This window comes from Pseudochaenichthys georgianus, chromosome 4 (assembly GCF_902827115.2).
Source record: "Pseudochaenichthys georgianus chromosome 4, fPseGeo1.2, whole genome shotgun sequence".
Lineage (NCBI taxonomy): Eukaryota > Metazoa > Chordata > Actinopteri > Perciformes > Channichthyidae > Pseudochaenichthys > Pseudochaenichthys georgianus.
This window is the reverse complement of record NC_047506.1, coordinates 43865738-43886327: the sequence shown is the minus strand read 5'-3', so window position 1 is coordinate 43886327 and position 20590 is coordinate 43865738. Positions and strand designations below refer to the sequence as shown.

General features: G+C 44.5%; 1 protein-coding gene across 3 annotated transcripts in view; it reads right to left on the bottom strand.

Moving 5' to 3' along the window:
• The window catches only part of rab6ba (RAB6B, member RAS oncogene family a), a 131068-nt gene that overhangs the window by 12315 nt on the left and 98163 nt on the right, over window positions 1-20590 (bottom strand). For all 3 annotated transcript variants that reach the window (XM_071203016.1, XM_034081607.1, XM_071203017.1), the window contains 2 exons: window positions 11380-11473; window positions 2154-2220 (listed from right to left, as the gene is read on the bottom strand). In XM_071203016.1, coding sequence (XP_071059117.1) covers window positions 2154-2220; window positions 11380-11473 — 161 coding nt within the window. The remainder of the gene's footprint in view (window positions 1-2153; window positions 2221-11379; window positions 11474-20590) is intronic.

Below are 20590 nucleotides of genomic sequence, written 5' to 3'. Positions count from 1 at the left end.
GGATATATTTACAGCAATGCAGAAGCTTGAGAGGAGCCAAGACAGCTTGATGTCTCTCTTTAGTTACTGAAGAAAACTACTGCTAAATCTGCTTCAGCTGCTGCACGAATCTCCGTTTGACATCAGAGAAGAACACATGCGTGATTTAATCAAATCACTTATGTTCAGCAATCAAAACACAAACATCCTACGCTGTGTGTGTTTACAATTCACAAGAGTGGAAACCATATGAGATGCTCTCAATAACTGACATATTTTCGTAATTATTTAGCATTTATATTTAAATGCTACCTTGTCAAGAATATCATGTTAAAATTGTGTTTTATTAGAGATAAAGCATGTCAGCAGGTGGAGCTGTGACAGCAGCAGGTGGAGAGGGGGGGGGTAGCAGAGTGGGGCAGCAGGCTGATGGCAGGACACCTATCAGAGTTTAAATGAGCAAACCTATCATCCAGCAGACCAACTGGCAGGCACCTCTCTGAGCAGCCCCCCCTTCATTAATTTGTTAGCCACCAGTGCTGTAACACAGTTGGCATTAGTGTCATGCCAAAGGCACATTTAATTGGACAGGTAGCTGACACCTATTTGAAAAGCTGCCGGTTTACTTCTGGAACTCCGTTCATTAAGAAGACAGCAGTTAATGATACTATCACACCTGTTGAGATCTCCATATTAGGTTGAATAATTCAAACGAAAGTTAGTTATAATCAAATATAATCAATTATATTCTTGTATAACCCACTATGAAAATGCTTCATATTTTATGATTTTTTATATTTACAGTATAAACAAAGTGGTTTGTTAAGTTGAGTGTAAGGCCTATAATGGTTTATGGGTGTCACTCATAAGGGAGAGACAGTTTCTTCCTTTTTTTCCTCACAGCAGTACACAGGGGGGAGGGGGGCTCCTGACTTAAGGAGAAATACACTAAGGCCCCAAAAAGGTGGTTATGTCATAGCCGAGAATAATATTTTGCAAGTCCTGCAGAGTAGGGGTCATGTCCTTTTTACACAAATATGGGAAGCTGTGTCTTATGCCATAGCCATAGAATATGTCTGGTCATGTCCAGTCCTGTACATCAGGGGCCATGCCCAGTTTCCACAAATATGGGTATGGAGGAGGTGTCTTTAGGTTTTTCTATCCTGTTGTTGAGCATAAAGACACTGGCAGAGAGGGAGCAACCTAGAGGGGGGAGGGGGTTCCCCTGGTATACTCTCTCCCGGTAAAGCTCTCTCCCTGGAGAGCTGGGTTTTTTCGCCTCGTTAAGGTTCTCTCAAACTTGGTAACTATTGCTTGCATCTCTGTGTATTGAATGCTGAGTGAATGGTTGGATGAAAGTTTAAAAACTAGAATTCTAACTGATCATTCTGAGGAGCGGCCTCTTAATGTGTCGGGCTATAGGCTGTGAATGTTAGAACCTTCGATCCGTGAGGATATCCCTCTGGGTTCTGTCGGAATTCAAACTGAACATTTTGAGGGACTGACCTCTGAATGTGCCAGGCCATAGAGTGTGGATATTAACCCCGTCGATGGGGAGGAAATTCCTTTAGGATTTTGTCGGAAGACTTTAATGTCTAAACTATGAATTAAGGTTTTAGATTAGAAAATGACCCCAGCATGATATGTTTAGTATGATTATAATGTTTAACGAGAGAAGGTAAAAACCCTGTATACGTTTTTTTCTTCAAATAAACTGATCCCACCATTTGGATTGGGACAACTTAAAAGACATCTGCGCTCTCCTCTCCTGCTTCAAAGGTAAGAAATGCACACTCCCACACTCACACTTAGGTAGGGCCACACCTCATGTACTGATATCAAAATCCTTCGGGGTCGCTTAAACAGATTTAGCGGGTCGTCTGAATTGAAACAGCAGTTCATTGAACCTGGTTCTTCAGGAGTTAATAGAGGTGAGATCTTGCTGATGTTGGTGGATCTGAGCCAAGCAGTAAACTTACATAGACTCAATAACTTCTGTTAGGTTAATTAGTAGGTCTGAGTAATTTTCCGGAATAAATTATCAGCCCTCCCCACACACCAACAATAAAATGAAAACACATTTCTTCTGACCTTAGCAGGTCCACACATTAGTATTGAAATAACTTTCAGGAAAGGGAATATTTTTTATGATAGGCAAATGGGTCAAAGGATACTCCCTTCTTTGCTTGATTCCTGCATACTTTCCATTCCCGGGAGAGCAGCTGCCACGCGCCGAAACAGCTGGGGGAGAGAAACAGAAACGGAAGACTTCAACGTTTGACTAAACCTGTGATACATTAAAAATTAATAATAAGGCAAACAATACAACTCTCACCTGCTCATTTCATCTAGAGAGCAAATAATATAATAATGACGATAGAAGATAACTTTTTCTAATTTCCAGGCAGCCATTTATTACTTATCTATCGGTTAGGATGAAAACTTGTATAATAAGATATTTAGATACTTTCTTCAGATTAAATACACTTTTTGAATACATTTGGTATCTTTAGATAGTAAGACTGTTAACCTGAAAAGAACGAGTGTCTAGTAATGTTCACTATTATGGGAATTAAGACAACAATGTTTAAACTGGTGCAATTTCACCTCACATGGTCAAGTGACCATCTTGTAAAATGTTTTCAACTTGTTTGAAATTTTAAATCCATGGACAATTTTAAGATAAGATGGACTTTTATTAATCCCTCGTGGGGAAATTGTTTCTCTGCATTTGACCCATCCTAGTATTAGGAGCAGTGTGCTGCCATTTTGAACGGCGCCCGGGGAGCAATGTGGGGAACGGTGCCTTGCTCAGGGACACCTCGGTAGCACTTGGTCTTGCCGGGACTTGAACTGATGACCTTCCAGTTGCCAAGCCAAGTCCCTATCGACTTCGCCACCACCGCCCCCATTTTATTTGAGTATTCATTAGTATGGAGACATAGCAGCTTAATAACAGCAAAGAGGTCAGACAACTGTTTACATTCAAAGATTCTGACTACTCTGTCCCTGCCCTGTTTCATATGTATCCTCTGTAAGTACATGATGTTTCTGGCAACAGCTTATGTTACTTTTTTTTGTGCACATTATGGACAAACTGTGGCTTAACCTTCTGTGTTTTTACTGTTTTGGGAGGTAATGCTGAAGTATATGTAAATAATATGGATCCAATAAACACTACATAAAAGGGAGAATTCATTTAAAAATAATACCACATTTCTGAATTCATCTAGTGTGGCTAACCACAACAAAATAGTCATGTTTGCATTATAGTTGACAACTGACAATAAGTCATCTTATTACATAACCTATCAGTTCTCATGAGAGATTGTGAGATTGATGTTCAAGAACTGAGATTTGCTGACACAACATCTTAGTGGATAGTGATGACTCAGCCAGACAGTGCTGTGACTGCAGCCTCCTGAGCTGTGCCCTTTCCCACCCCTGTGTTCCATCCTGGCAGTCTGCTGTGAGTCCACAGTCTGAGGAGGAGAATCACTTCCTCTGTCTGTGTGCCACACCATCACTGACAGACACAATACTGCTTCCCTTCAGCTGACTTATTCAATTAAACAGTTGTTGTTTCTGACAACAAACATCTGTTTGGAGACAGATCACTGTTGCTGAAGCAATCTGTGCTTGCAAATCTTTGCATCTTAAATGTAACTCAAAGGAAGGAATGCATGCAGTCTTTGTAAGAGGCAGTACCCCCACTTATTTGGAGCATGATCTTTTTTTTAATAGTCTAATAATCATTGCCAGTGTTATCAGTTGCAAGTGTGTATTTGTTGTAATAATGACAACAACATAATACATTTCACAGGAATTATAATAAAAAATAAAAACGATTTCCTTAACAAATTATGATTCATCATCACGCTCGTGACCCCGCGGCGAGCTAGGGGTGTGTCAGTGACCCACCCACGCCGATTTTGTGGCAGCTCTTTCCCTCAAGAACGCTAAAGAAAAAGCTCTATAATGGCAGGTAAACATTTTTTACTTGACTTCTTTTCTAAAAATAATATAATTCACAATAAGAAAGAGGCTAGCAGCACCAAAGCTACAAGTGAAGCTGCTACTAGTACTACATCATCAGAAGAGCCGCTTAAAGATGTGGATAATGCTAGCACTAACGTTAGCTGCGCTAGCAACGTTCCCCTGGCTAGCTCAAGCTCACCTTTCCCAGAGGTATGGACGGAGGAGATGTTGCGGAGGAAACAAGAGGCAAAGACGTGGATAGTCTGCAAAGCTGGGAAACTGGGCTGCAAAGTTTGTTCATCCATTTCGGATTTATCAGTCTTCAAAACGCAAGGTGTGTGTGTGTGTGTGTGTGTGTGTGTGTGTGTGTGTGTGTGTGTGTGTGTGTGTGTGTGTGTGTGTGTGTGTGTGTGTGTGTGTGTTGTTCTCCATCTATCACCACCTTGCCATGGTGAAGAACCTTGTGTGTTCCAATGAACCTAAGAGCGATGCCGTCGGGAGCTTTTTAGCTCCTGGTAGGGTCACCAATGGCGGTAAGGTCGAGGGGGAGGTCCCAGACAAAGTGCGATCCAAAGACCTCAACGGCGGAAGTGGCGAAGGATGATACTCTAAGTCACAATGGCACTGAAGGCGGATGAAGGCTGCAACAGAGGGTGGTCTCCATTCGTCATGGATTCCATGGCATTGGATTCAGGCCCCTCTCTGCCAAGGACTGTGTGGTGGCTGCAAGCGCATCAGTCTCCCCAAGTTAAAAGATGTTACGCACAGGCATCCTCCCGAAGGGAACCTACCCATTTTACATCCTGGACAAAGACAAAGTCCTGTGGCGTTCAGGAAGTGGTAACAGGGGCAAGACAGTGAAGTCTGATAGTTCCTAGTCACAACCTGGCACACAGGCCATGGGTATTTGATTCAGTCGCTAAGCTCTTGGACTGAGGCAGAAAGAGCTTCTCGGCAGCTGCACCCATGACTGAGCAGCCCCTATTCAGGGTCCACTCTGCTCACCCCAGTAGGGGAGGGGGTTAGAAAAGGTACCCCAAACATAGCCTGCCTCACAAAATCCTGTCTGGAATACCGCATCCAGAGGGATCACCATTATGCGGTCAGAAACAAAAAATAAAAATAAAAACATTTACGTATTGGAGCCTGGAATGTGCGGACCCTCACGGACAACCAAGCCAGCGATCGACCTGAAAGGCGAACTGCCATAATCTCCAGAGAGCTAGGGAAGTTCCAGATCGACATTGCAGCACTCTCCAAGACCGACTGGCTGATGAAGGGCAGCTGAAGGAGGAAAAAGGCGGATATACTTTCTTTTGGAAAGGAAAGCCTGCAAATGAGCCACAAATCCATGGTGGGGGTTTTGCTATTAAGAACTGCCTCATCAACCACCTCCATGAACTCCCTGTGGGCATCAACGAGCGCCTAATGACCATACGTCTGATGCTTGCCAGCAATCAGATGGCCACCGTTATTAGTGCCTACGCCCCAACGCTTGATGCACAGGATGAAGTAAAGGAGGCCTTCTATGCTGACCTGGACACAATTATATCTGAAGTCCCCAAGGAGGACAAGTTAATCCTGCTTGGAGATTTCAATGCCAGAGTGGGACGAAACCTATGGAGAGGCACGCTGGGGAGAGAAGGGGTTGGAAACACAAACTCCAGTGGCATACTACTGCTCAGAGCACAACCTGGTCATCACCAACACACTTTTCCATCAAAAAACCAAGTTCAAAACATCATGGATGCATCCTCGCTCCAAACTATGGCATCTCATTGATTACGTCATTGTCCGCACCAAAGATCGCCGTGATGTCCTTAACACCAGAGCAATGACCAGTGCAGACGACTGCTGGACTGACCACCGCCTCATTCGCTCCATCATGTCTATCCGCTTAATGCGGAAAAGAAGGATGCAGAAAGGACAGAGCCGGCCAAAGCTTAACATCGACCTGTTGGGTGACACCACCTACCAACAACAGCTGCAGGATGCTCTTAGCTCTTATCCGGAGGATACTGAAAAACACTGGGGCACACTTTCTACTGCCATCATGAACTCCTGCAAAAACATTCTTGGTCAAAAAAAGCGGAGACATCAAGACTGGTATGATGAGAATGACACTCATTGACATCAAGCGGCAAACTTTCATCACCTGGAAAAATAACATCCACTGTAAGATGAAAAGAGCAGCCCATGCCAAAGCGAAGGCAGCCGTCCAAACGCAAGTTAGGAAACCAGTGGTGGACAAAGAAGGCTCTGGAGATCCAACAGCTTGCCGACTCTGGTGATACAAGAGGATTCTTTGATGCCACAAGAGCGGTATATGGTCCCAGCTATCGCCGACTAACCCCCCTTCGCTCTAAAGATGGGCTCTTGCTTCTGAATGATAAGGATGCAATAGCAAATAGGTGGAAAGAGCACTTTAAGGACCTCTTAAACAGGGACACCATTGAGATGGAGGCTCTTGACCAACTCCCTCAACAGCCCATAGTTGAAAGCATAGGAGAACCACCCAGCCTGGGTGAGGTGCTGGATGCCATTAAGAATATGAAAAACAACAAGGCTGCTGGGCCCGACGGCATCCCAGCAGAAGTCCTGAAGAAAGGCGGACCCGATCTTCTTAAGCACATCCATGCCCTGCTTCTCAAAATCTGGGAAGAAGAGGAAATCCCTGCTCAGCTTAGGGATGCCTTAATTGTCTCCATATTTAAGAAGGGAGACAGGGCAGACTGCGGAAATTACCGTGGCATTTCTCTCTTGTCCACCATAAGGAAAGCCCTAGCTCGGGTGTTGGCCAACAGACTCACCCCCCTGTCAGAAAGCATCCTTCCTGAGTCTCAGAATGGATTTCGCCCAAACAGAGGCGTTACAGACATGATTTTCACTACTCGCCAACTGCAAGAAGAATGCCGGGAACAAAATCAACCATTATACATGGCCTTCATAGACCTCACCAAAGCCTTCGACTCAGTGAACCGTCAGGCCCTCTGGCTGGTACTGGCAAAGATTGGCTGCCCAGAAAAATACGTCCGGGTACTGAGACTGCTGCATGACAATATGTCAGCCATGGTACGCAGTGGCACTGGAGACGAAACTGAACCCTTCCGGGTCGACACAGGAGTCAAACAGGGATGTGTGATTGCTCCAACGCTATTCTCCATCTTTGTTGCTGCTATCCTACATCTCACAAGCAAGCATCTGCCCCAGGGAGTCAACATCATGTACAGAACTGACGGCCAAATCCTCAACATCAACCGTTTCAGGGCTAAAGGTCAAACCACCACCATATCGATCATGGAGCTGCAGTATGCGGACGACAACGCCCTTGTAGCCCTCTTGGAAGAGGACCTACAGAGTCCTATCAGCCTTTGTGAAAGCATACAAACAGCTTGGTCTAGCCATCAACATAAAAAAGACCCAAATCCTCCACCAACCACCACCAAACATCTCCATTGACAACATCAGACTGGAAAATGTGGACTACTTCACATACCTTGGCAGCCTCCTATCATCAAAAACTGTTATTGATGATGAAATACCCCATCGCCTCAGCTATGCCAGTGGGGCTTTCTCAAGGCTAAGGAAGAGAGTCTTTGAGAACCGTGACTTCCAAGCAAAGACCAACATCTTGGTCTATAAAGCTGTGGTGCTCCCCACTCTTCTGTATAGATCAGAAGCCTGGACCACATACAGCAGGCACTTAAAGGCACTTGAGGCATACCATCAGAGATACCTCCTCAGGATTAGCTGGGAGGATCGGCGCACTAACACCAGCGAAAGAAGAAACCTTGTCCGTGAGGGTGCTGCACTATATAATGATGACCTCTGCCATTCTGCACAAGACAAGCGCAGACTCAGGAAGGAGAGAGCAACCACCAAACAGGTCCAACCCAAACCCTCCACCACTACATTCTCCTGTCCACACTGCACAAGAATAATCGGGTCCAGAATCGGCCTCTATGCCCACCTGAAGACCCACAAGGAACAAGAAGGAGGACAGTCATACTCGACTACGAGTGACAGCCGATGATGGTGTGTGTGTCTGTGTGTGTGTGTGTGTGTGTGTGTGTGTGTGTGTGTGTGTGTGTGTGTGTGTGTGTGTGTGTGTGTGTGTGTGTGTGTGTGTGTGTGTGTGTGTGTGTGTGTGTGTGTGTGTGTGTGTGTGTGTGTGTGTGTGTGTGTGTGTGTGTGTGTGAAAAGCAGCGCTGTCTGCTTATTTGCAATGTAGGCTAGGCCTAATCAGAATAATTTCAAGTCCAGATTCAATGTTGTTTGCATAAGTAGGCTATATTTTTCGTTTAGTTTATTTAATAAGTTAATTTCAGGACAACTTTGGGAATTTTGTTTGTTATGAGTTTTAAATAGATTTTGAAAGTGGAGATAGAGAGAGAGAAAAGCAGCGCCGTCTGCTTGGTTGCAATACTGTAGCTTATGCGATTTAGGCCTATAAATTGTTTATGTAACTTATGTGCCAGTGTGTCCATGGTTTTGAGTCTGTGTGTGTTGAGCGCAGCGCCGTCTGCTTTTTGCAGTACAGTAACTAAAGTAGGACTAAGCATACCGGTAGTTTCTGTGGACCTGTCTGTCCGTTTTGTGAGTGCACTGCGCGCGTGCGCACTTGTGTGGCATTGTTTGGGATGACCTAATTAAAATAGGGTCCCCCCAGTAAAGAATCCCCACTACACCACTGGTAAGAGGCATGCAGTAGAAGCAAATACTTACAGAGGAAGAAATACTGCTAAAACAAGGGACCTTAAAAGGTATCATGGGGAGATTTTGACCACTGAAATTGATATGGAGCAATGCTTTGATGAATGGGTTTCATGTGTATCCTGTGTATTTACCAGAGGTGGGGACTCGAGTCACATGACTTGACTCGAGTCAGACTCGAGTCGCATATTTTTTGACTTGAGACTTGCTTGACTAACATTGATAAAAGACTTGACTTGACTTTGACTTGGTATTCATGACTTGAGACTTGACTTAAGCTTGAGATAGATGACTTGAAAGGACTTGACTGTTTAAAATTAAATATTGGCGTTTGTTTTTGTAGTGAGATATTACGTTTAGTTTTTTCGAAAAACGTGATTATTGCGCCATGCGCGCAAACCTGGCAACCCACTAGAAGGCAGGAGTCTCAGTTAACATGGCAGCGGCTAGCTTTACTCCAAAAATAGTGAAGTTTGGATTCAAGGATTATGTTGTCGATGACGGTAATAAGAAGAGAACAGCGGTATGCAGGGTCTGCAGCATAAAGATCAGTGACAGGACCACCACAACATCCAACTTCATTCGTCACTACAACAAAAAACACAGAGAAAGGTGCGTGCATGTGTTGTATTAGCTAGAAAGCTAACGTTAAGTTTAAGCTACGTTAGACTTGGTTTCAAATCGATTAAGCATTGCAAAGAGAAGACAACGGTAAATGAACACTAGAACCTCCAAGGGATTCATTTTTACTAACCCTGATAGTGACGGGCTGTCAGGAGAGGGGGGGAGAGAGAGGAAAAGAGATGCCTTGTTTATTTCCCCTGTGTTATTATCAGAAGTTACTGTAAACTTTTGAATAATGTAGTTCATCTACTTTTAGTAGTTTGTTTAAATGTTTCAATGATGTTGTTTTTGTTTGTAGAAGTGCATCATTCCTTAATTTATTGTAAAATGAATCTGAACTTTTTGATCTGTTATGATCATCCACACTCTGCAGCTTTGGGGACTGAGCCTTCTCAGTGGCAGCTCCTAGGCTCTGGAAGTCCCTCCCCCAAGATCTTCGTGACTCTGAGTCCCTCACAGTCTTTCCGTCCCGCCTCAAAACACATCTTTTCAACTCTGTCTACCCATAAGCCCCCCCCCCCCCCCTCAATCAACTTCCTCTTGACTGCCTTTTTATTTATTTATTATTTATTTTACTATACTTACTTGTTTGACTGTCCTTGTTTGTCTACCCTCCCTCATACTGTAAAGCGTCTTTGAGTTGTGAAAAGTGCTATATAAATAAAATGCATTATTATTATTATGATGATGATAAACTGATGCAATTTCTAAATTAACCCAATTAAGTGAGTTTTAAATATCGTCCTACTTAGTTTATAAGGAAATTATGAAGAGGAACAAATTAAATGATTTGAAAATGATATCTATGTAGGTGCTGACGCTGTTGGCGGTTCTAGTGTTAACAGACATTTAAATTAAATATGTGTAATGGCAAATGCCATATATGATTTCCTTACCTGGAGTTCTGCCTTTTTGAACAGACTGTTTGAGTCCTAGCTATATTGTCTGCAGTTCTAGGGTTAATATGAATCTAATATGATTGTCATCGGTCTAAATTAGATTTCAATGATGAACTGTGTATGTAATGAAGATCATAGTGTGGGTTAAATCCATTTTCATAACCACTGTCTTTGAACTGATTTAAATGCGGAAACTGGGCTAATTCATCAGAATTTCGTATGACTTGACTTGACTTGACTTGCTTGACTCTCATCACAGTGACTTGGGACTTGCTTGATACTTGTAGGTCAAGACTTGAGACTTGCTCATGACTTGCACATGTAGGACTTACTCCCACCTCTGGTATTTACACATAGTTGCACACAATGAGCAGTTTCTTACAAAATACACATGCAAGCAGCACGTGTCTATGTGCATAAAGGAAACCCTGAGAGAAAACATCAACAATTAGCAAACCTGGAAATAAACACAAAAAGTAAGGACATTTGTGTTGGTAGATTATTTCTTTGTTGTATCAATGCTTCTTGGCAATACATCTTATACCGTTGGAAAGCCTGTTTTCTTACCTTTCAAATGGTGCCACATTTGTGAGGAACAAGCATTTGTGGGATGAGCAGCAGAGCTGAGTATGTGGGGTGCAAAGTGTTCTCTGCGTCTTCTCCACACTGTGACCCTACAATCCATGTGCCGTAGGCAGAATCTGGTCTCATTGCTGAACATAATGCTGCTCCACATGTTGAGGTTCCAGTGCAAGTGGGCCTGACTGTGAAGGGCAGTCATGGCAGGCTCCTGGCGGCTGTACGAGACCGGAGAATGGCTGCTGTTTGGCATTGGCAGAGGAGATTTGTCATATCTTTCATGGACACATCTCACATACTCAGCTCTGCTGCTCATCCCACACATGCATGTTCTTCATGAATGTGACGCCATTTGAAAGGTAAGAAAACAGGCTTTCCAACGGTATAAGACTTATGGTCAAGAAGCATCGATACAACAAAGTAATAATCTACCTAACACACATTTTATGACTTTTTGTGTTAACTTTATTTCAGAAATGTCACAGTTTGCTGATTTGTAAGAGTTGGTGTATTGATAAAAGAAAAATGTGACAAAGTGCAATAGAAATAGAAATAGAAAATAAATGAGGATGCATGTAAACGCTGATCGATGTTCCTCCGAACTCACCTGTTTGACGTTGTAACCCGTCTTGGCGCTGGTCTCTATGAACATGACGCTCAGCTCTTTAGCCCTCTGTTCACCTTCCTCAATTGTGATTTGCCTGTACAAAGAGGGGAATCCTCGTCAGAACACTGCAGAATATTCCATTAGAATAAACAATAATGTGTTTAAATACCGTGGGCACAAACATAGAGGCTGTTTTTCACATACCAACATTTAACAGAGACAAATTGACCCTCCATGAAAACAGCCACTCTGCAGCTGAAGCTCCTGTAATTATTCTAGGCCGGTGAGGATCCACCAGACTTAATTAGCTCTTAGTGACTGAGAATGATTAATTAGATTGTCCTGTGAGAAATTAATAACAAGCAATTTGCATGACATTATAATGAATCTGGCAGTAATTGTTGGCTGTGAAACGGAGACTGTGTCAGGTGTCCGTTAACCAACACAGAAATCAGTGCCGCTGACTCGGCAGCATGCAGAGCAGCAGCTACAGCCCCGCCACTGCTCTGCCAGGAAACCACGACCACGTCTTAGCAGTGTACTTACCCAACAATACCTTTTCTTTCCTATCTTTGTCAGATAGGAAAATGAGTTCCTGCAGTGAGAACAGAAACACTGCACTGGATATGCATTTACATAAGAACACACCTCTCAGAGTTGTACCACTGCTGCTGGTGTGGTTATTTCTGGATGCACGAGTCTGAGTTCAAATTTAAACAACACCGAGCTTATAGATCATCAGACGGGCAGTGGCAAGAAAGTTTCATAATGGATGCACAATATGAGGCGTGTGGCAATATTCATGCAGGCCATACTTGATAACACCTTCTCAACAGTAAATAATGGAGCGGTAAAATTATTACCCAAGGTCATTATAAACTCAAGCATTACACAAAACATATATTAAATCTTTGCTCCCCTTTAATTGACTTGTAATGTAACCTCTAACTCTACTAGATGTTATCAAAAGTCATCTTTATCCTTCAACTTCTACCAAATATTACAGTGTCTGTAGTGAGCCTGGCGTGGGGGCCTAGGCATGGATTGTTGGTCTATGATGTACTCAAAATGTCCACACATTTAAATGACAATCAAAAGTAAATAAGTAGGAAAGTAAATAAACAATTAATGATTGTATACGCATGTCATGTTAAATTCAGACGAAGAACATTAAAACATAAATACCAATTTGTGTCACATTTGATCAATTAATTAAAACTGCATTTATATTTAATATATATTTTTCTGATCTTTACAAAGCTTTTAGCATTCATGTTTTGGGCCTCTGACTTTACTGCTTCATATTACTTACATTTGCCAGATAGCCAAAAACACAATTTCCAATGTATGCTACTGTTGCCGTGGCTCAGCAGGATTTGTAACTGTGACTGTAATCAAATAAAATGTGAAAACGCTACCTGACACACGCACACCAGGTTTCCCTTACACAGCCCTCTGGGGACTCCAACTCCTCTAGGTACTGAGCAATGTGAGGGTCTGCACCACGCACGGATAAACAAACAACACACAAAGGCCGTTTCTCAATCTCGAGGATACTGGCTTCTAAGCCAATATTTCAAGGCTGCTACGTCATCGAGTGCCGCCGAAGTACTGTTCCAATCTCCAGCATACTTGGAATTCCACCGAGGCCGCATCCTTGGTTTGGGGGAAATTTCGAGGCTACATATGGGTAGACTTCGCGTCCTTAAAATCCCCACAACTTGACAATCAACTTTCCTGCAATGTTAACTATGTTGAAGCACTTATTTTAACTGATATTATACACATTAATTATAATCTTATGTATGTAGATAGTATAAGAAACATGCAGAATACGACAGTGTAATGGTGCAAGTATACACATATTGATAGATGTCTTGTAATGCACTGTTGAGGAACCTGTGACCCAAGTTTTTCATTCATTGCATAACTACACTGTTGTGTATATGATATGTCAATAAACCTTAGAAAATCTTGAAAGGGATGTGCAAAATAGCAATTATATACAGTCTTTAATTAACTATTAGAATAACGAGTAATGAATATGCTTTAAACGGATCTGCAGATAAATATTTAGTCTTCTCAAGCACCAACTATCAAATATCTCGCCTGATTGTTGGCACTTGGCAATCACCTTCACTGAATTTCACTCAGGTGTCTGATTTAAGGGTTGTTTATATTTCACATCATTAATCCAAATCTGTAAGGGGTAGGACACGTTCGATTCCTGTTTTGAATAGTGTGCCGTCGATGGGTTTCATTCCATTTCAAAGTCCTTTTTGACGCTCTGTGTAAACTTTGCGCACAACATCCAATCACAGAGGTTGAGGACTGATCACGGGGTTTGTCAAGCTAAGCACATGGTGTAGTCCCAAACGATAGCTGAGGGTTCTGGGTAGTGTAGTGTCTTCTGCCATCCAAAAACTCATAAAAAACATTTGTTTCGTAACTAATGTAATTTTTACATTCTGACGAAAAATTAAAATAATTATGAATACAAATAAAATAAAAGAAGCCTCCCGTGAGTTACTAAAAGCTATAAAGTAGATTTAAAAAACGTTTTATAGAATAAAAGCTCACTGCAGGACGTTGTAGAAATGCGTGTGTGCACCACAACAAAGGAGCCTCATTCACTTTACATAGGGTTCTTTGCGTGGTGCAGACACGTACATGTAACAAAGTTCGTGACTCCACCACGCATTGTGGTGTTAAGTAGTGATGGTGAGATGAAGCCTTATGAAGCTTTGAAGCTTTCCAGCCAATTGGTTCGCAAAAGGGTTCATCTCATGAGGCTTCATCATGGGCTTCATTTGAACACAAACCCCCCTGTTGGTCAAAGTGTGTAAAACAGGCAGATTGGACATCTCAACAGTGTGCTCTATCTCATACCGAGTTCCCAATGAGTAAAGCCTTAGAATAACTCTAAACAACGAACATTAAATCATATTTTCATGTTAACAATATTGTATTTATTCCAGTTGAATGATTGTGATTGAAAAGCCTAAGGAGGCTGGTAAACATTGCAAAGAGGGATTTGTATTCCTTAATAATATTCATAAACTTAACCATGTTGTAGCCGGAGAAAGGCTAAACCATATCAAAGAATACATTTATTAACTACATTATCTAATTTAGCTGTAGCTTTTATAAACAACAACAACAACACGTATTGACGAGTCGTTGAACCAGGGACCCTGCGGTCATGAGTCAACTGCTTTCCAGCTGAGCCACAGCACACACACTAAAACTCCTTGAAAACACTGAAACATATGTATTCATGTATTTATTTGTTCATGTTTTTATTCCTACATTTATTTATGCTTGTATCTATTTATACTTATGACATGTTCCGACCTCTATATGAGTGAGGGTCTGAGCTCTCTTGATTCCATCGTGTCACCAGCGGGCCCGGGTACAGGAGGGGTAATATGATTCTTAGTATACATCCATGGGTATTATGAGCGTTGTGGTTCAATGGTTCAACCGATCTGAATCACTTCGTGAAGCAGTCACGTGGATAATCAGTGGCACTGATTATTTAGTAATAGTGTTACACTGTGATACACTGTATCCACAAATGTTGTGGAATAACCTATACGATTTAAGTAGTTCAGCTCATTTTCCATACTTCTTGAAGGACTGTGCCATGTATACTGTTACTGCGCTTGGGAAATGTATAAGGAACTTTGCATAAGGAAAATGTGTTAAAAATAAATCTGAAAATAGAGTGCACAAATAATTGTTCACTTTGAGGCTTATTTACACAAGAGAACATGTACAATCTCGAGGACTGTTCACACTTTTTGGGTGTATTTCTGGTAACCCAAGTAGTGAAATTTGGACTGTAACACATTTAATATTAGAAAAAATTGAATAGAGTCAAGCAATGGTTATTCCGTAAGCAGCATAGCATAGTTACTGCACAAGTTGACACAAAAGTATTGTAAACATACTGTATGTATGTATGTATGTATGTATGTATGTATGTATGTATGTATGTATGTATGTATGTATGTATGTATGTGTGTATGTATGTATGTATTTATCTATGTACTATGTACATGTATGGATTATTTGCGGGGGAGCTTAATGCAGTAGTATTTTTTTAAATCAGAAAAAAGTGTTCCCATCACTTCTTCTAACAAAGTTTTTTTGGTAAAGCTGTTTAATGCATTGTGTCCCACGCACACAATTTGTCATATGTTAAATTCTCCTTTTATTTCCCACTACTGTATATTACTGCTTTATGTCATCTAATTTCATCCTTTTATAAAAAAATACCCTACAGAAATTAATTTCCTTTTCCGATCTATGGGACATCGTGTTTCATCAGCATTTTCTCTCGTACATACATATTTCACCAGGGGCTAAGTCTGTGAGTCATTTCCACAAGTTATGTTCTCCTTTCAAAGTCATAAGAGCAGCTGAGAAGCTTAATGTTCCACGTTAATTACTATGACAACACTAAGCACAACCAGTTATGCTAACGAGTTATTCATTTTCATTTCATTTCATTTCAAACCTTTATTTAACCAGATTGGTCCCATTGAGATCATAGATCTCTTTTTCAAGGGAGACCTGCAGCATATAGGTTCCACATGAAACATAAAACAATAAAGGACATTATACATTATACATTTAGTTATTTCATATAATAATGTAGCAAACATTCATTTATTATACCCATATTGATATCATGTGGTGTTAATATTAAGTTAATATGGTAAAGTTCTCATTCATAACACTCCGTTCGATGTCTCACTATGGGATGCGCCTCATCGCGGAGCAAACAGAAGCATCAATCTCATTACGCCAATCCTGATTGGCTGGTGATCTTGACGTCAGCGTCAGGGGAAATCACCCCCTATAAGTAGCTTGCGCCACAACGCATGCGTCATTCAAACACCTCTTCTCGCTTCAGAGCACATCTCTACAGTAGCCGGGCAAGCTTCACTGTCCACAGACTGAACCCAAATATCCATTTCGGTGGACGGGCGCTTGCCAGCTACTCTTTCTGCTTCGCAGGAAGACGGTAGTACTAACGCTGTTTGTATTTAAAATCGACCTCGCCCTTCTCTTATCCGAGAAAGTAAGGTAGGTCCGATTTTTTTCAAGCTAGCAGCACACCTGTTGCTAGCTCGCTCCCTCTCTACCGACACCACGGTAGCGAGGAAGTTTTCTCTTTTCTCTTCTCCACGGAGGAAGAAAGGATTTAAGGAGCATACTGCCACACCAGTCAGTATTCTCCGGGAATAAAAGACCCACCGTCCTTTTCTCCGGATTAAGGACAAGGTGGTTTTATCTTTTCTCCCGTCCCACCTGTTGAGAGCGGGCCCTCTCCACACCACAAGGCGACCAAGATGGACGCCCCTCTCCCTCACACCAGAGGAGTCAGGGACTCGGTGGCTCGACTCGGTGGCTCGACTCTGCGGCTGCGGGTTGAAGATCTCGGGCACAGACACACACCAGGTCTGTTCGTCCTGCCTCGGGCTGGAACACGCCCGAAGCGCTATCGACAACCCCGGCTCATGCGGACATTGCGTCCGCTTCACTGTTAAGAGCCTCCGCCGACGGTTAGCTCGACAAGCTAGCCTGTCGGAACAGGACCCCCCCATGTCCACGGACCCGCCGACCGTCAGTCAGGACACGGGGGCGTCCTCCACAGAGAGTGAGCCCCTCTCCGTGTCGGTCTGGGGCTCACTATCTGCTATGGCTATAGAACCGGAATCCCGCGCCCTGGCAGGCCGGGACCCGGTGACGGCAAGACACGCGGGAATGGTTTCCCGCGCTCCACCAAGCTGGGGCTCCCGGTTAGACCTCACCATGGTCTCACCCGCGGAGGATGTCCTCGGGCTTGACTACGAGGAGGACTACGAGGAGGACGCCTTGGCGTTCCTCCTGTCCGAATCGGATGAACAGGAAGAGGACACCTTCATGTCACCGGCTCAGGCTGCAAAGCCTGAGGCAAGTGCTGCTCTCCCGGGCGATAGCACACCAGCTTCGCCCGGTCTAAGCATGGACCTGCAGGCCGTGTGTAAACGCGCTGCGGCCAGACTCAACGTCCCGTGGCCCGAAATGGCCAAGGAGACCTCCAGGTCCCGCTACGAGGGAAAACATCTTCCCCAAGCAGCGGGGAAAAAGAGAGAGATGGCAGTGGTCACGGACATTTGTCTCCGTGTCCAACGCTGCGCCGTCCAGGCCACGGGCAAGGTAATGTGGATCATGGTGGTGCAGGAAAGAGCGAGATGGCTCAACCTCACCACTCTCCCAGACCGGGAAAAGGAGGATGTGCTGGATATGCCCATCGTTCCCGAGGGAATCTTCGGCTCTGCTCTCGCCTCCATGCAAAGGAGGTGTGAGACGAAGAAGAGGGAAGACGAGGCACTCCACCTCTGCCTCCCTCGTAGGGTCCAGCCGCTGCTCTCGCAGCAGCAGTCCTCTGCCCAAGCGGCCTCGAACTCTGCTCGGTTTAAAACACCGAAGACGCAGAGGTCGCAGATCACCCCGAGTCCCCAGCCCAGGCTGGAGACAAGGGCAGGCTGGCCTAGAAATTCTCCGGTTCCGGCTGCAGCTCAGGCTCAGCCAACCCAGAATTTCGACCAGCAGTCGAGGAAGAAGAAGCGAGCGGCGTGACAGCACCTCCTTTTCCCCTCCGTGAATGTGTTCCCGCCGCCTCGAGAGATGCCTAAACACCATCCTCAAGTCTGCACAAACACATGTCACACATTGGTTGATCATTCTGTCATAAAATATTTTCCGCTGACGCATCCAGGCTTCAGGCCGAGGGCGCAGCTCAAAAAAATGAAAAGAAAATCAATAAAGCCAATAAACAGCCCGCCAATTGTTCCCCTTCTGAGAGCAGCTACGGCATCTCTCAAAAGGCGGATTATTGACGGGTCTGTGAAGACACCACCGCCAAGCGCATGCGCAATGCCGGTTGGGGCTTTAAGGGCACCATCGGCACGCCCATGCGCAGTGCCGGCTGGGGCTGTGAAGGCACCACCGCCACGCGCATGCGGACGGGTGGCGCAGTGGTCTGTGCATCCGATCATCAGATCAAGGGGGGTGCTGGGGAACTCCAGTTCGAAACCCGCTCCTGCCGCCACTGCGTCAGGCCATTGTGTCCTTGGGCAAGACACTTCACCCGGATTTGCTCCTGTGGGTATTGTCCACAGTACATGTATAATACCAATGTATACTTGTAAAAGCGCCTCGATGACCTCGAGGCGTGAAGATGGACGGTGTGGCGCAGTGCGCTGTGCAATGATCATCAGATCAAGGGGTGAAACCCGCCGCTGCTGCGTCTGTAAAGCCGGTGTGTCCTTGGGCAAGACACTTCACCTGAACTTGCTCCTGTGGGTATTGTCCACAGTTTCTGACCATTGCATGTATGATATATGTGTAATGTGTGTATATGTAAAGCGCTTTGAGTCATTGAAAAAGCGCTATAATAAATGTAAGGAATTATTATTATTAGTGTCGGTGGGTATTGTCGATAAGGGGCACCACTGTGTTCAGACACTAGAGGGCCCCATAACACAACAAATAGAGACTCAGAGAGGAGGAGATGTGACATCCTCACTGGCTCTAAGGAGCACGCAGTGGGAGATGCTCACATCATCCGCTTGGGTTTTCAAGACAGTAACACGGGGCTACAGACTCCAGTTCGCTGTCACCCCTACTCGCTTCTCGGGCATTCTGCACTCGCAGGCCCGAGGAGAGTCAGCCCTCATTTTGGAGAAAGAGATTCTCTCGCTCCTAGAAAAGAGGGCTATATCTATTGTACCCGCCGAGCAGAGTCAGGGCGGCTTTTATTCCAAGTACTTCCTCGTTCCCAAACGGGGAGGGAACGGAATTCGGCCAATACTTGATTTAAGGGCTCTGAACAAATATCTAAAAAAGATATAAGTTCAGAATGCTCACTCACACATCTCTGCTGCGGCTCGTGCGAAAAGATGACTGGTTTACCTCAGTCGACCTGAAAGATGCGTATTTTCACATCCCAGTATACTATCCACACAGGAAATATCTGCGGTTCGCATTTCAGGGGATCTGTTATGAATACAGAGTACTCCCCTTTGGTCTGTCTCTCAGTCCAAGGGTGTTCGTACGGTGTACGGAAGCCGCGATAGCCCCGTAGAGACAACAGGGCATTCGTCTGGCGACCTACCTGGACGACTGGCTGCTTCTCGCACAGTCGGAGCAGGAGGCTGTTACGCAGACAAATGTCCTCGTAAAGCACCTACTCAACCTGGGTTTCGTAATAAATACAGAGAAGAGCACGCGCAGACACTTCCTGGGTTTACGCCTGAACTCGGTGCCCTTTTCAGCTCGCTTGTCAGCGGAAAGAGTGAAAGCTTTCAGAGCTTGTCTTGCTCTTTTCCAGCTGCGCAAACATGTTCTTTTCAGATCATGCCTGCGATTGCTGGGGCTCATGGCGTTAGCCACCATGGTTGTACGACTGGGACGCTTACACATGAGGGAGTTTCAGCGCTGGGTGGCCACCCTAAAACTAAACCCGAGTGATGGTTACTGTGAGATGTGTAATGGCACTGCGTCACTGGCTGCACCCGACTTTTCTAGTACGGGGCGTGCCCATGGGTGCTGTCCTTTCACGGAAAGTGGTCACCACAGACGCATGTCTGACAGGTTGGGGAGGTATTTATAAAGGTCGCCCGTTGAGGGGTCTCTGGAGCAGAGACCTCCAGCGGGCGCACATAAATTACCTGGAGCTTTTAGTGGTGTTTCTCACCCTAAGACGCTTTCTGCCTTTCCTCAGGGGACATCACGTCCTCGTGAGGACAGACAATACGACCACAATATCGTATATTAACCGCCAAGGGGGTTTGCGTTCTCTCCAGTTACACACACTGGCGCGCAAACTTATCCTATGGAGCGGTAGACGTCTCCTCTCTCTGAGAGCGACGCACGTACCGGGAGTGATGAACCTCGGGGCAGATCTACTGTCCAGAGGTGCACCACTTTACGCAGACTGGACTCTACATCCAAAGATTGTGAACCAACTGTGGGTGCGTTACGGCAGAGCCGCGGTGGATCTGTTCGCATCGAAAGACAATGCTCAGTGTCAGCTGTTCTTTTCGATGCGTGATCTAAATGCACCGTTAGGCGTGGATGCACTCGCGCACGATTGGCCCCCGGGCCTTCTGTACGCGTTTCCACCCCTGGCTCTGATACCTCCAACTCTGGCCAG